Raw genomic sequence first — 15,999 nt, 5'->3', positions numbered from 1 at the left:
ATATGCTTATGATATAAGCTATGGAAGTTGTAAGTTTGACACAAGAATTGACAGAGAGGCTTTCGTGTTTTCGTCACTGGGCTTTAGTGGGATCATGGCGCTCCGGAAAACCGTTACCTTGCTTGTGGTATGGTGTAGAGTGCAGCGTTTTTTAGGGCAAACATGCCAAACAAGCACTCATTTGTCGCCAGGCTTACGTTCAGCACGAGTCCAGTCTCTTAGGTTCTTCCTAATAAGTTGCATCGTGGGCGAAAAGCACTCTTCAATCTATAGAAATAACGATTTTAATTCTTTGTCTAGATGCATTTTCCAGTATGTTCTTGTTCTCTGTGAAGTTGAGGAACTTCACAGTGATTGGCTAAGGGTAATCTTGTTTTTGCTTCCCAGTTTTACGGGCAGGCTCAATTTCTCCAGTTGCAATTCCAAAATTTTTGGACACAAACTCCGTTACAATATCTACCGTGTCCTTCTATGACTCTGAAGGTGCTCAGGGATTCCTTTTAACATGAGATTATTTCGACGCATTCTTTTATTGAGGTCGTCAACTGCTAAGCTCTACTGTTTCAGTTGTTATATTTCTACATTTTCAATGTGTCCTGGATATCGTTAAGCATTTGAACTACACCGCCGCTGTCGGAGGTTTCTTCTGCTTTGGAAAGACGCCTCTTTACATCAGTGATGTTCAATTGTACGCCTTTAACCTTCCCAAGGATATCTTTCTGAAAAATTTCAAATATCATTATAGATATTATATAGACATTATAGGTATTATAGAACTTGCACTGTCACGACATTTTCGTCGATGTGCGAGTGCCCGTGAATATTTACGCATGCGCAGCACGAAGTACAAATCGTAGCAGCTATTTGTGTGTTTGCGTGAGTCGTTTAGAAGCATGTTAAGATATAGACACTTTCTGTCTCATTGGCGAGCTTAGCCGACAAACGTCTCAGAAGTGAAAAAAAAAAGCCACTTACAAATTTAGCGCTGCTTAAGTGCACTTCTCCGTACGCCTCAACCGCTTAACGGTGCAGCGCGATGCAATGGTAGAGCTTTTTTTTTTTGCGTACACGCTAAAGACAGAGTAATGCAATACGTTGCAAGCTAAGCGGCTTTTTACAAAACTAATGTGCGTAATGGCATAATGCGGCATTGCGATGCCACGGCATCAGATTGGAGACGTTAGCCGAGCTTTCACTTCACTATGTCGCCCCATTCGCACGTGGCAACAAGTTTCTTAGTAGATGCAAAAAAAAAAGCTTAAAGGCGCCCATTAGCGAGTGTTTGAGGTGGAAAAGAAGTCACCCTGGAGACCTACGACGACGACGAAACGGTGGGCTCATTAAGGCTTGAACCTCTCTACATGAACAAGTTCACGTCCCTGGCGAGGGTGGTCACTTGGGGGCGTCAGTAGCTCGACGATGTAGTTGAGCTACTATCATATTTTGAAAGTGGTTTGGTAGAGAGGCCAGGACTCGTAGGTGTGACCCAGAGCCATACGATGGAATCAGGCGGGGAGGTAGGAGCAGGTCGGCCGTCGTCACGTCGAAGCTTCTGGCAAGATTGGTCTGCGGTAGTGAGTATGCTGGCGAGCTGCCGACATTCCTCGGCAGGCTTAGCGGCGGTGGAAAACGGAGTTCACTCTCATGCATCTGGATATGAACAAAAAAAAATCTCTGTGAACTCCCACTATGTGAGGAAGGATGATCAGGTGGAGGACGAAAAACGGACATGTTCCGCAGACGAAGAAGAAACGCAAAAGCTTTATTACAATATTTACAGATAGTGGATGATAGCGTACAGGTAGCAGTAGCAGCGCATCAGACCTCTCTGTTCTTACAATGGGCCGGTTCTCCCTTAAATCTCCTCGGCGAACCCACGTCGGCAGGAACCGGTTTGGGCGATTTCTCGTCGGCAGGAACCAGGCGGGGCAGGGTGATGACCTCGCCCGCTTCGAATTCTTGATTCGTCGCGGAGATGGCAGGGCGCTGTGGAGAAGGATGGGCGCTCCTTGAAGTCGCCTCCCGTGTCGAATTCTTGATTCGTCGCGGAGAAATGGGGGCTTTCGTGGCCTCGTGGTAGCCACGTGGTGCATGTAGTACGGCAGAATCACGCCGCCTCGTGGTCGCCACGTGGTGCTCGTAGTATGGCACAACAGCACCCCCGCCGCCAGATAATACATCCAGAAGTGGAGCTGTTCGATGGGGCTCGACGTATGCGATGTACTGATTGGGTGACGTCTCTGATGGGGCCGAGGAAATGGCTTTGCCGCCCTTTCATCCGCTGGTCTTTCCTTTGCTTGGATCTGAGAAAGCTCACGGAGCGACCGAAAATCAACGCCAATCACTTCGGTGAAAGTAAGCACCCTCCCAGTGCTATCCAGAAAGCGAGACCAAACACCATGAAAACAAATCGTCTAAACCCCTCTGTGCTCTCAACAGCATCATTACGGTTGTTGTACTAAACGCGAAACACGCACCCGATAAAGAGCCGGAGACACAGACCTCCACAAATAGTGCTCTCAAAGACACATTTAAAGAAAATAAACCGCTAAAGAGCAGATTGCAAAGCAGTTCTTAACAGTCATTCGTGCAGGCAAGACAGAGCTGAGGCGATCGAAGAAAATTTATATTTTGCCGTCTCGCCATTGGGTCATTGGGTTTACCAACTTGTCATTGGGTTTACCAACTTGCTGACATGCGTCGCATGACCGAACAAGTGTTCCAACCTCTTTCCAGCATTCTAGCCAATAGAAATTGTGCGCTAGCCTAGCCTTTGTCTTCTTGATACCGAAGTAACCCGCCAAAACATTCCCATACGCTAACCCTAAAAGCTGTGGTCGGTACTTTCTTGGCACGAGTAGTTGGTTGCATGTCCGAGCCTTGAAATCCTGATGTTTCCGGTACTTGAGACCTGACCTAGTGTAGAACGAGATGTTCTTTCAGGCCACTCCTTCATTTACATTAGCCTGCAGGCGCAGGTAGCGAAAGGTCACTTTACTTTGCCGCGATAAGCGCCTTTCGTTCAACCCTGCTAAGCTGTCCCAGCAAAAGGAGGCGGGGCTAAGCCATGAACCTTCCACTTCAGCCCTAGGCGCCCCATTTTCCCCGAGTCTCGAAAACCTCCTGACCCACTGTCACTGATCCGGTAATTGATCCATCACGAGCCTGAGTCATTTGCTTTTCTCCCGGCCTAGACTGCCGCTGTGAGGACGTTACATTGTCAGTTTCCTCGTTTGAAGATGTGCTTTCACGTTTCTTTGAAAGGGCGTGTGACCGCGATCGCGTTAATGCCATGCAAGCGACACTGGCGGAGAACGACCGGCCCTCGTTTTCTAAAAGCTGCTCCACTTTGTTTGGAAAAAGATGAAAAGTGTGCGGGTAAACTTGGACACACGGCTGCCTCAGTTTGCCACCTTCCAAACGCGCCCTGGAGGGTTACCCTGGCAATTGACGACTTGCGGGAAACCTGCTGCGCATGCGCGAAAGAAGCCGGACAGCAGCGCCCTCAGTTTGGTTGGAAAGCAAACAGACGACTTTCCGCCGGACCACGTTGATCCGGCCGACTCGGGGGTTTCCGGGCTGCACGTTTCGGCACAATGCCAGCGCACTGCGTCGCGTATGGCTGTACTAATTACTTTTACGGCAAAGAGGCGGTGAAGTTTTTTAGATTTCCGTCAGCAAAACTGTATCCCGAGAAGCGAGATGCTTGGATTGCTGCGGTAAAAAGGAAGAATGAAGACGGTTCGTTGTGGCAACCGAACGAACATTCACGCATTTGCAGCGCGCATTTTATTGCAGGTAAGTGCTAAAACAAACTTGATAGACATGCGAAGAGTTTTGAGCAATGCATGCTGTTGAGCTAGGTAGTTTACTATGCTTCTAGCCAGCGTAAACAGAATCGATAAGGTGAAACGCGATCTGGCATGACCACCCGTACAGATGCTCCGCGTATCCGGGTCGTCCGTCTATGTCGCATTTCTCAGCCGTGTCCTTTTGCACTGGTTTCTGCAGTTATGATAGCTTTGCTGGTTTTGCTAATATTTTGAAAAATTCCAGGGCGGCCGTCAACTTTTAAGAATCATCCCGACTACGTGCCAAATATGTTCTGCTACAAGAGAACTCCGGGCCAGGCTGGTGCGGATCGGCACAGCCGTTGGCTGAAAAACCAAGGTGAATGCAAGGTTTCAGTTCGTGTGTACTTGTTCCGTTTTTATAGGTTGAAATAGGGATTGATGTGAGCTAGCAACCGCATACGCGCGACTGAGCGCGGCGAGTTTCAGAAGCCGCGCGGAACGCTGCAACAATACGTTTAAATGGAGAAGTAACGAGATTAGCGAAATTAAAGAACTGCAGACCTGTTAAAAATGAAAACGTACAGCTCGAAATTATTGTTTTGCTATGCGCTTCGCGGACATTTTACGCTAATCGAGTGAGCGTGAAGTGCTGCGTTGTAGTTCAGAAGCGACCTTGCAAGTTACCACTTTTTCGTTTTCGCGCTCAACGTCCTGGAGCAGCCTATCGAGTATGAGAAATACTGTAGTGAGGAGTGCTGGTTTAAAGCGTTTTTGACGTGTCCTCTTTTCGAACACTTGGACGCGCGTTGTTTCATCTTCATGGCAACGCGCCCGTTCATGTCGTGATTGAGCGCTTGTCTTTCGGACTACGGCAGACTTACCTTAACCATTGAGCTACCGTGGCGGATTAGTACCCCTTATCGCACGAACAAGTGTTAGAGCTTTTCGACGGGAGCATGTAAGTACCATGTAGCTTGTGATAGGGATGTGCATGCTGTATTTGGTCTGAACCGCTGCAAAGCGGTGAGCACTGAGTGTGTACTTTTAACACAGCTTTGTGTTTGTTCACAACGGTGATGACAATGTGGATCATGGTCTTTGAATTTTTAGAGGCACCTGGCATTGTGGTTTCTCGTTTGTTTGTCTGTGCATGCTTAACCTGCTTTTTTGTACACTTTTTCTAAAGGCTTAGCTGATTTTCTCTAACCATCATGAAACTTCATTACAGGCGCTGTTTCTACAAAGCAGCAAGGTAGCAAGAACACAGCAAGTCAGCTCCCTGCCACACAGCAACCTACAGCCCCTTCGTTGAACCAAGGGAAGGCCAATAAAGGTACATATACATTAGACCGAAACAGCAAAAGGCTGTCATGGTATGCTCAGCGTTAGCATTATATTTACTAAGAGCACATAGCAAAAAAGCCTATAAGGTTGTAAAGGTTCTTCCTGTAGTGACTTCGACAAGTTATGGAAATGTTTTGGTATTCTTTCACTTCATCCTGCAGGTGCTGGCATGAATGAAAATACATCTGCAGCCCAGCCGGAGCTACTAACCACCACGCAACAGCCTGCATCCCCATCACCGGCACAAGGGGAAACCACTAAAGGTATTCGCTCACTATACCACGTCAGTATAAAGACATTTAGGTATATGTAGCATAGGTATTATGACTTGTAACCTGACATTAATGTTTCCTGTGCTGAGTTTACTTTAATCCACTCTGGAATTTGTCTCAGCATTATATAACACTGCACTTTATTTTCGACATCAACAAGAGTTTACTGCGAATAATACAGAAATACACCATCAAAGATCATCATCAGCCTAACTGCGCCGACTGCTGGGCAAAGGCCTCTCCCATATTTCTCCAATAACCTGATCGTGTGCTAGCTGCAGCCTTATCCTGGCAACCTTCTTAATCTCATCCACCTACCTAACATTCGACGTCCCCTGTTATGCTTGCCATGCCTTGGAATGAGTCCGTTACTCTTAATGCCCGTCGGCTATATTGCCTTCTTGGTTTCAACCAAGCCGTCATCAACACGGATTTGTTCCCCGACCCCTCCTGTTCTTTTCTTGTCTCTTAACATTACACCTATAATTCCTTTCCATAACTCACTGCAAAAATCACTGGCATGAAACTGCACTTTCAGCACTTTAGTCCCGTTTTTTTTTTCTGTAGTGGACCTTGGCAAGCGTTATGCTTGGCTTTGAAACAAAGCTGGGTCCGTGATAATTTTCTAACCGGAGCGGAGTGAGCATGGGTTATTATAGGTCAACATTAGATTGGTTTCGTGCGGTTTAACGGCCCAAATCGACTCAGTCCATGAGGGACACTGTAGTGGAGCGCTCTGGAAATTTTGACCAGCTGGGGTTCTTTAACGTGCACCGACAAAGCACAATACACGGGCCCCTTGCATTTTGCCTCCATCGAAATGTGACCACCGCGGTATGACACTCTTAAGATTCCTGTGCCGTATGCAGTACAGCTATGGAAACAGTGGTTGTCAGCAGGCAACCAATATGTTCTATCACAGCACCTCTACTACCCGAGTGAAAGTGACAGTTTGTTTCCTTTTGCCATCATTTGCAGATACCAAGCCATTGCAGGCACCGCTGCCAGAATGCAGTTGTCAACAGTGCAGTTGTGGCAACGTGAGACGCATGGAGCGCACTCTCGGTGAACTGCAGAAACTTGCTATCCAGCTTCAGAACAGAAACCTAAGGCTTGAAAACAAGCTTGAAAGGGTAGAGTCAAGACTTCTCACAGTAAAAATACTGCGTGATCCAAGCAAATGCATGCATTACGTTGGACTTCCAAACATTGAAGTTTTCCAAATCTTACTGGACTACCTAAAACCCCTTGCTAGTGAAATGGCATACTGGGGTTCGAACCAGAAAGGCGGAAAGAACCTCCGTGGCCGTCGAAAAGATAGTGAATTGGAAAATGAGTTCTTTATGACATTGCTTAGGCTGAGAAGAGGAATAGGTGGTGTAGAGCTAGCACGCAACTTCCTAATATGTGAAAGCCAGGTTAGCCGCATTTTCACCACATGGGTGAATCTGCTGCAACGAGAGCTAAAAAAACTTACTACGCTACCTTCTCGGGAAGCCTTGCAACCATACCTGCCGAAGTCATTTCGTGACTTTGCGGACACAAGATTGGTTCTTGATGCAACTGAAGTGAGAATTCAGCGACCATCGTCGCTAAGTGCCCAAAGGCAAACATTTTCAGCATACAAACATTTCAACACATACAAGGTGCTTGTGGGGTGCACTCCCGATGGATACATAGCGTTTGTTTCCCGCCTTTGGGGTGGGTCAGTGTCAGACACGACGATCCTGGAAAGCAGTGGATTGCTCGACGAGTTAGTAGAAGGAGATGCAGTCATGGTGGACAAAGGTTTCACCTTCCCCTACATACCACCTGGAGTGACTGTGTACCGACCACCATTCCGTCAGCGTCATGAAAAACAGATGCCACCAGCTGCAGTCCATGAAACGCGGTGCATTGCCCGTGCAAGAGTCCATGTCGAACGGGCTATTGCACGCGTGAAAAGTTTTCGTCTACTTGACCGGCCATTCCCAATTTCCATGATTGATATTGCTGACCACGTGTTTCAAGTGTGCTGCTTCCTCAGCAATTTTAGGAATCCACTCATAAAAGATGAAGTGGCTGTATAAGCACATCTTATTTTGTTATAGCGCAAGCTTGACAAGGACATAAGAAGGCACATCTGACACACACAGCGCTGTGTGTGTCAGATGTGCCTTCTTTTGTCCTTGTCAAGCTTGCGCTATAACAAAATAAGATATGCCGTACCAAGAAGCCCCTATTGCTATCCTTATTGTATAAGCACAGAAAACAGTTTCAGTGCACAAAGTGCTGTTTTTCTTTCTTTGCTGCTACTACTGTGTTGCGATTTTACTGTTTTATGAGGAAATAAATTGATGAAAACAGTGTAAAATTCAAGTTGTTTTATTTTCAGTCTCTTCAGAGAAAGCACACATATGGCACCAAGGAATATTGTCATTGTGCTGCCCTAAGACATACACATAAAACATCCTGTGACATATACAGAGCACACATCAGCTGACACATTCAAATGGCTTGTGAAATCCTAGATTTTTTAATCAGCGTGTCATCACGGTGCACAAGCAACAGTAATACAGCATCACAAGAACGCATGATTTGGCTGTTTCCTTCGCAGTACGTGCACTCTTTCATTTTAGCTAGGATACTATAAACCTCAAATTGTTTTCTGAGCTACTCTGCTCTATTAATTCGTAGCATTGCATTTATCATTGTGTGTGCACAGCTGCTGCATTTTCTTCACATTAAGCTAGTCCACCTTGCTACCTCCAGTCTCCCTATCTTACAGTGTGCACGTGCAACCCTGTGTTTTTCACTTCAACAGTGTAGACTCTGGCTTTCATCAGCAGCACATAAGACTGCACTGCACAGTCTTCATGCGTCCGCCCATATGCCATTGCTTCTGACATTGCTTTGTCATTTGGGTAATTTGGGTCCCAAGCAAACCCTCTGGTTTCGCGACGTGACATATTCTCTTAAATAATGATGTCAAGGGGCCTGTTCATTCAGCAAACCAATTCTTGTTGTTGGCTTGTCCAAGTGTGCGGGTGCATATGCGCTGTCTTTCCTCACTTGATGTCGCCTTCAAAGACTCGTAGTGAAGAGCCACAACTTCTGTGGCGTGACTGCCCCACTGATCTTCCTCGTCACCAATTTCCATATGTACATTTGCGGCTGCTTTCGTGACCAGCTGAGTTTCGCGGGGGCACATGTATCGCACTGCATGCAGTGTTGGGCACGCAGTCACAAGGCTTGCCTTCAGCTTGGAAATATCAGCATCAGAAGTCACCTTCTGGCTCGGGTTGTAATCGCGTAGCTGTTTGGACATGATGGCTTGTTGATAACGTTCCTATGGAAAGGAATTTCCTGCAGTGGATGTTTTGCTGCTGGTTTCCTTGCTGAAATGAAAAATTGAGCATTTCAGAGTTTTTTATGCACTTTTTGGGTATAAATAGAGACAACAAGCAGGCCCCATAATCATGCACTGCTTTTCGCCAAAGGGTTTTATCGTTATACATGCACCAGTAGCAAGTTGAGCATGCAAGTGTGCAGTGATTTTCACAGTTTCAAGAACCATGACCCAGAAGCTTAACTAAAGGAAGTATTTAGCAAATAAATTTGCAGAATAATACATGCATAGCAAAATTACTTCAAAGAAGTAATTAAAGTACATTACTAATTATTATCCTGAATGTTCTGACAATGTAATTAAATTACATTACCAATTAATGATCGCAAAGAGCAATGACATATTACAATTACCTTCGGAAGGTAATTGCAATTACTTTTTAATTACTTATTACTCTTCATATTCAGAAAAAGCTGTATGCAGCTCCTACAGCCATCTCGTATTTCTCAATTTACTTCATCGCAGGGGTAGCCGAGTTCCAGATTCAGCGCCTAAATATTTGCCTTGCTTTGAAGACAGGGTGCCCTTTGCACGGCCAAATAGCCGTTCTACTGATATTTTTTTAGGAGCAACCCTGTATTGTGTATGGTGCAAAGCTTTTTTAGTTTTGGGTACAGCTAAAAAGTTGTTAAATCGCTTGTCGGTACGTCTGGGTCCTCATCAAGCGCCAGAAGCTATCTATATTTCCCTTTTCTCAAATCCAGCTTAGCAGTTGAACACACCCCTGTTGAAAGCAGTTGGACACGCCCCTACGTTTTCAACTTCATTGCCTTACTGGCCCAGGCTTTTCACGTTGCTCGATCCTGTTTTCAATATGCCCAACCCGGCAAACAAGAGATCAAATCTTTGCCAACACCACAAAGAGCTGGAGTGCAACCTCGATATACAAGCAATTTAGGCAGCAATTAAATATTTTCGCTCCCAAATTACTCACAAAAAGTTAATTAGGTTAATAAATTACTAGACCAGAAAAGTAATGACTTACACTACAAATAACCAAGAGAAGTAATTAAATTGGTGTAATTGGATTACAGTAAGTTAATTACTGCCACGTATGGAATGATACAAACCTTCTGAAGGAACAATCCACTTGCATGGCAAGTCCGTGCATGACGGCTTGTTTTTCCACGCACAGCCCCCTTGTCGGCAACGGTAAGAGGCCGGCAACGTTCTGGCACGTCTCACTCAACCTGAAAAGTAACAAGTATTTATAGTACCTGAAAATATTGTTCAGTGCGATCTACCATCGCATCGTATCGTTTTCTTCCGGTGCGCTTTAACATACTCAAGCATAGTGCACAAACCGTACGAAGTCGGGGCTCCCGAGAATCATATGGTCCTCCCGTTTTTTTTTTTTATTTAATCACATTGCGCGACCGTGCACCATACAACGGCCGTTTAACCACGGAAGAGCCAAGTGCTTTGACAACCGAGCAGCCTCCTGGACATTTATTACATATCGCACGACCATCGATCATGTCATGTAAGCGGCTTAGAACCCCGGAAATAACCGATGTTAGTGCAAGCGTGAGCCTCCCACGCTACTGCCGCGCTGTGCAATAGTATAGAGAATCAGAGAGAGAGAAGCCGCATTAACATGCATGTATGTGCTAAAAACAGGATACTCTCCTGCGCGCAAAGCATTTCAGAGTCATTGTAACTGTCCCCGAGTCATCGAAAAAGGTCAACGCCTCCCCGAAACCGTACTTAGTTTCCTGCATGGCGATAACCGCTTCAGCAGTGGCGACGGAGGAATGAAGTGTAGCTGGGGCAAGCTGATGCCCAGAAAGTTTGAAAAGTAACAAATATTGCGACAGGTAAGGTTGTGCTTTGCATCAGAGTTAGCTGATTTTCGGAGCTTTGCAAATGATAGCTATTCGGCAAGTCCCAACGGTTCAGTTCGGCTATATTGCATTTTCAATAAACAGCTGAGTAAAAAGTTTCTTACCTTGCAACACATTCACAATGTGCTCCAGCGATGTTGCCCGAGGCTCGATGGTATCATGCAGACACGGTGTACGCACCTGGTCGCATAGATGGATTGCACGCCGCCCGCACTACCCTTCTTCTTTGAGGGCCCGTCCACGATGAGCTTGACGCACAGAGTGCGTAACTGAGTTTAAGTATTACCAAACACTCGCTACTTATTGTACACTACGACAGGTCTGTGGTCCATCCGTTCACCGAAAATGCGAACGATACTGGGTCTTCTTCAATCATTTTGCAAGCCTACACGAGGAAAGCGCGTCCACAAAGCAAATGGCACTGCTTGCTGAACAGTTCGAGTTTTCCACACAGATAGCCTCGCACCCAAAGCGCTGCAGCTTTTGGTGATGTACTATAGACGGCGCTCGTTTTCCCGCAAGTCGTCAATTGGCAAGCACGCGCTGGGTTCTTCTGCGACTTGTCTGATCCAGGCGCATTCCCCTGTATAGTCTCTGGGAGAAACACAGGACGGATGAGTAACATCAATGGTGGCGGCTGAATCGCGAAGTGCCCCGCACCTTTTTCCGTCTACGACAACAACCTGCATATATGGCTCGAGCAGCGTCAGATTTTCGTCTGACTGGCTAATGCTGGCGAACGCGATTTGCTCCTTGCAATTTCAGGAAATATGGCCTTCCTTTCTGCAACAGAAGCAGATAATTGGACTCCGGGCGTAGAACGCGCGCTCTACGTCTGCCTAAGCTTTAGCGGCCCCAGTCGACTGGGCTGTCTCTGATAGCCCTTCCTTCGCCACCTCAGCCTTAGTCGATACTCCCTTGCTGAACTCGTCGCTCGTGAATAGTTTCTTATTCGGCGAAACTGGGTTGCGAGGGGAAAACCGCTTTCCAGAATAGTCCCTTTTTTCTAGCCTATCTTCCTGAATCGGTTATCCTTGGAAGTTTCGGCGCGTGCAATATTCCTCCGCGAGCTGCGCTGCCTTCTCTAGCCCTACCTCGGGGAGCCTGTCCTGCAGCCAAAGTCTAACATCTTCTGGAAGATCTCGGTAAACCTGCTCCACTGCTATGGATTCATGCACCTTGTCGTGGTTGCCATTCACCTCTGCACTTTTCAGCCGCTCTCTTAAGTTAGACTTTAACTCGTACGCGAACTCAGTGTGCGACTCGCTGCCCCTTTTTGCCTGTCTAAACCGCTGTCGAAATGCCTCGGCAGAGAGGCTGTATTTGCGAAGGAGCGCGGCTTTTACCTTTCCATGGTTCTCGTAGTCTTCTTTAGACAAGCGTGCGAGAACTTCCGCGGCTTCTCCTGGGATAACCGAAAGAAGTTTCTCAGACCAAATACTTTCGTCCAGCCCTATCTTTTCAAACGTGCGTTCGGAATTGACGAGAAAAAGTGTGATATCACCGCTTATCCTGCACGGTAACATCAGGTCCTGTATTGTCAGTTTAGGCGTATCGTGTCCACCGGAAAGAGAACTTGAACGCGCCGAGCCGATTCGAATTTGCTCTATTTACAGTTCTCTCATTTTACGAGCATAATCTCGCTCCTCGCGCCTTTTTCTCTCCTCTGCTTCCTCGCGCCTTTTCTGTTGCTCTTCGCGCATTTTTTTCGCTCCTCCTCTCAAGGATTTCTCCCCAAACCTATTCGAACTCAGTCACCTCCTGTGCCCTCATAACGTCCAGAATGGCTTTCTTTTCCATTGCCGCGGCAACTGAAATGCCCATCTCCTGGTAAACATCAAGGTCCTGTATCCTGGGCTTTTCCATCGTGATCTGACGGCTCTTCTCCAGTTTTGCCTCTAAATTACCTTCGCTTCCGAAGCCGGAAATCTATGCAAGGCCTGAAGCGAACTAAGATAAAACCACTACAATCCTTTCAGAATACTTGAGCAATGGTCGTTGGCATTTACGTGTGCGACAAAGGTCTGGCAATGCGAAAGGCAAACGTCGGGCACTCACACCCTCCAAAGTAGCTGACACCGGTGGTCCTCGTGGCTGTCGTTGAGCGGTGTAGCAGGCGTTATCTGGCTTCGAATTCTACAGCTTGCCATCCACTGTTGTGACTTCGGGGTGGAGGACGAAAAATGGACACGTTCCGTAGACGAAGAAGAAACGAAAAACTTTATACAATATTTACTGATAGTGGAAGATAGCGTACAGGTAGCAGTAGGAGCGCATCAGACCGAGTGGGCAGCTGCAAGCGACTCTCTGTGCTCACAATGGGCCGGTTCTCCCTTAAATCTCTTTGGCGACTCCTCGTCGGCAGGAACGGTTTGGGCGAGTTCTCGTCGGCAGGAACCAGGCGGAGCAGGGTGATGACCTTGCCCGCGTCGAATTCTTGATTCGTCGCGGAGATGGCAGGGCGCCGCGTAGATGGCTGGGCCGTTCTTGAAGTCCCCTGTCGTGTCGAATTCTTGATTTGTCGCGGAGAAATGGGAGCTCTCGTCACCTCGTGGTAGCCACGTAGTGCATGTAGTATGGAAGCTCCCGTTGCCTGGTGGTCGTCACGTGGTGCTCGTAGTATGGCAAAACACCAGTGAAGCTGTGTCATCCTTCTCACGCTTGGGGAGTGCTTAACGCCTGCGTCACTTCCGCTGCGGGTCGGCCGGGCATTGCATTATCCTCCGGATTTTTTTCTGCGCGCGGACGCGATAGTGGGGAAAGTAGCCCTTAACACCTTTTCTGTAAAATGTTGCGTCAATGATACAGGAATGTTCACGGCCGTATAGAAGGAAAAACAAAGATAATGCGGTAGTTGCTTGCTTGGCGGTGTTGTATGGCGTATGTTACGAACGGCCGAACAATGTCCCTGTCGGAATGATCCGAGAAGACATACATAGACAGCATGTCGCCCAGAGTACGGTTGAAACGTTCGTTCTGTTCAGAGGGTGATAGGCGCTGGTGCTCCACTGTATAATGTTGTAATCAGCTGCTCTACCACCGAGTCATGCCAGCGCTTTCTAAGCATGCAGCGGAAAACGCCCTATAAACGCGTCCTAGAGCGTGAGGAGACAGGCAATGTGATAAGCGCGCCGCGTAGCGTCGGACGTGCACATTTGGCATTTTAGTGGCAAATTTTACACCAGGTAGAACGCCATGCAGCAGGTGCACAGGTAGCGCTACAGAGCAGGTAAAGAAGGTTTGAGGAAGCAAAAGCAATTTAAGGAAATGTATAGAAAAATGCAAGAAAGAAAAAAAAATATTGTTTATCTGATTGAATCAAGCTGGCTAGGTGACTATCACTGCCATACTTCAAAGGCGATGTCAATCAATCATCATCATCACCATCATTAGCATTGTAACGTACCACTTCTCAAATTAACCTGGCTAAGTGGCTGTATCACCGCTGCATTTCAAAGGCGGTACCAATAAATCCTCATCATCATCATTGGCATCGTATCGTGCCACTTACCTTGCGATGTGAGATGCACGCTGCGTAACGTCTGTACGGGCGCACTTTGCATTCCAGTTGAATATTATTACACCAGTTGGCACGCCATCTAACCGTTGCACAGGTGGTGCTACAAGGTAGATTTTTTTTTATTTGAATATACTGCAGGCCCTTCACAGCCCGTGCAGGAGTGGTACAGAAATGCAATGATAAAAATTCATAGTGACAAGTCAATAGACAGAATACGGTTAATAAAAGAGTCGATGTTATTGCAACGCACAATATCGTTAACTTTTTCACTGGAAAATGCCCGACGGAAAATGGGAATTTTGTGAACATCAACACTACTTGGGGGAAGATAGATTGTTTTGGAATGATTTAGTCTGGTTGAGCGTTTTGGAGGATCTTGCAGGTAATGAGAACGTGCTATCTGGAAGTGACCATGGTATAATTGATAGATTAATTTTGGTCGCGAAATTGCTCTTCTCTGCGAGAGCGATTTTAGGTTTGCCCTTGCTAGCAGACCTGAGATACCGGACTGCCTTTTGTAATCCGAATATACAAACCTAACTGCTAATTTTTGTATGCGTTCTATTTTATTTATAAGGCACTTTTGATGAGGGCTCCAGATTAGGTCAGTGTATTCTAGGCATGGTCTTATTAGTGTTTTGTACGCATTTAGTTTGAGGTGTGGTGGTGCTGCGCGCAGTTTCCTTTTTAAAAAGGATTGTTTGCCTATGGCGTTTTGACACATGGCCGAAATATGACGCTCCCAGTTAAGGTTAGGCGTGAGTTTAGTGCCTAGGTATTTTACCTGGTCGCTTTTGTTGATTGTTCACCTTCCGATCGAATATGTAAAGTTAAGTGGGAGTTTCTTATCTGGGAAAGACATGTAATGTGTTTTTGATGTGTTCAGTTTCAGGCCCCAAGTGTTGCACCAAGAGTAAATTGTTAGCAGTGAATTGGAAAGTTCTATCTGGTCTTCTGAGTTGTGTACGACAGTGTACAGGACACAGTCATCAGCAAACAGGCGCATCTGAATTGAGTTTTTAATGGAAAATTGGATGTCGTTGATGTAGATCAAGAACAAAAGTGGTGCCAGAACTGATCCTTGAGGTACTCCGGAGTAAACATCGAGTGGTCGTGAAAGATGATTATCGATTGGAACGCTCTATTTACGATCGGTTAGAAAACTGTTGATCCCGGAGATTATCTTATTACTAACACCAAAAGCCGATAATTTTATGAGTAAATCCTGGTGCGGAACTACGTCAAACGCTTTAGAAAAGTCTAAAAAGACTGCAACTAATTGGCCATCATTATTAAGTACGTTAGCTATGTCATGAATTAACTCAGCTAGTTGGGTTATAGTTGACAGGCTTGATCGGTAACCATGTTGTTGTTTATATAAAGCTCGTTTGTTTCTAGGTGAGCTATTATGGCCTTAAATATTACGTGTTCCATTATTTTGCAACATGAGCTTGTTAATGACACTGGGCGGCAGTTATTTAAATCTAATTTCGAGCCCGATTTATGTATTGAAATTATTCCAGCCTTGCGCCAATCGTCTCGTGACACTGATGTTTGAAGAGAAAGAGTGAATATTTTAAATAGATACTTGGATGTCCAGCGTGCATATCGACTTAAGAATGAGTTAGAAATCTTATCGGGGCCGGTAGATTTTTTAAGATCGAGCTTATGCAATAGAGCCAGTATGCTCTCTTCTTTTACAGTTAATTCTTCCATTGGTATTTTGACATCGTAAGGTGTTAAAGCTGCATTTGTAGCATGTTTCGTAAAAACTGTCTGAAAGAAGTTATTCATCTCTTTAGCAATGTGTTCAGGATCCTGAATAACATGATCCGAG

The 15,999-nt window shown here is 46.1% G+C and overlaps 1 protein-coding gene and 1 long non-coding RNA gene across 2 annotated transcripts; one reads left to right on the top strand and one right to left on the bottom strand.

The window, feature by feature from the left end:
- The first annotated feature begins 3,514 nt into the window (after positions 1 to 3,514).
- Positions 3,515 to 7,507, top strand: LOC135913126 (uncharacterized). Its single transcript, XM_065445811.2, has 5 exons — positions 3,515 to 3,798; positions 4,057 to 4,170; positions 5,023 to 5,127; positions 5,300 to 5,401; positions 6,389 to 7,507. Exons 1-5 carry the CDS (start codon positions 3,597 to 3,599, stop codon positions 7,477 to 7,479), a joined length of 1,614 nt encoding a protein of 537 aa, XP_065301883.1. The 5' UTR covers positions 3,515 to 3,596; the 3' UTR covers positions 7,480 to 7,507.
- A 317-nt stretch (positions 7,508 to 7,824) lies between these two features.
- On the bottom strand, positions 7,825 to 11,143 carry LOC135913095 (uncharacterized). The gene is made up of 3 exons (XR_010567884.2): positions 10,747 to 11,143; positions 9,869 to 9,988; positions 7,825 to 8,787 (listed from the first exon to the last, which is right to left on the bottom strand). It is a non-coding gene; the product is annotated as an uncharacterized lncRNA (long non-coding RNA).
- Positions 11,144 to 15,999: the final 4,856 nt, after the last annotated feature.

This window comes from Dermacentor albipictus, chromosome 2 (assembly GCF_038994185.2).
Source record: "Dermacentor albipictus isolate Rhodes 1998 colony chromosome 2, USDA_Dalb.pri_finalv2, whole genome shotgun sequence".
NCBI lineage: Eukaryota > Metazoa > Arthropoda > Arachnida > Ixodida > Ixodidae > Dermacentor > Dermacentor albipictus.
This window is presented reverse-complemented; position numbering and strand designations above follow the sequence as displayed.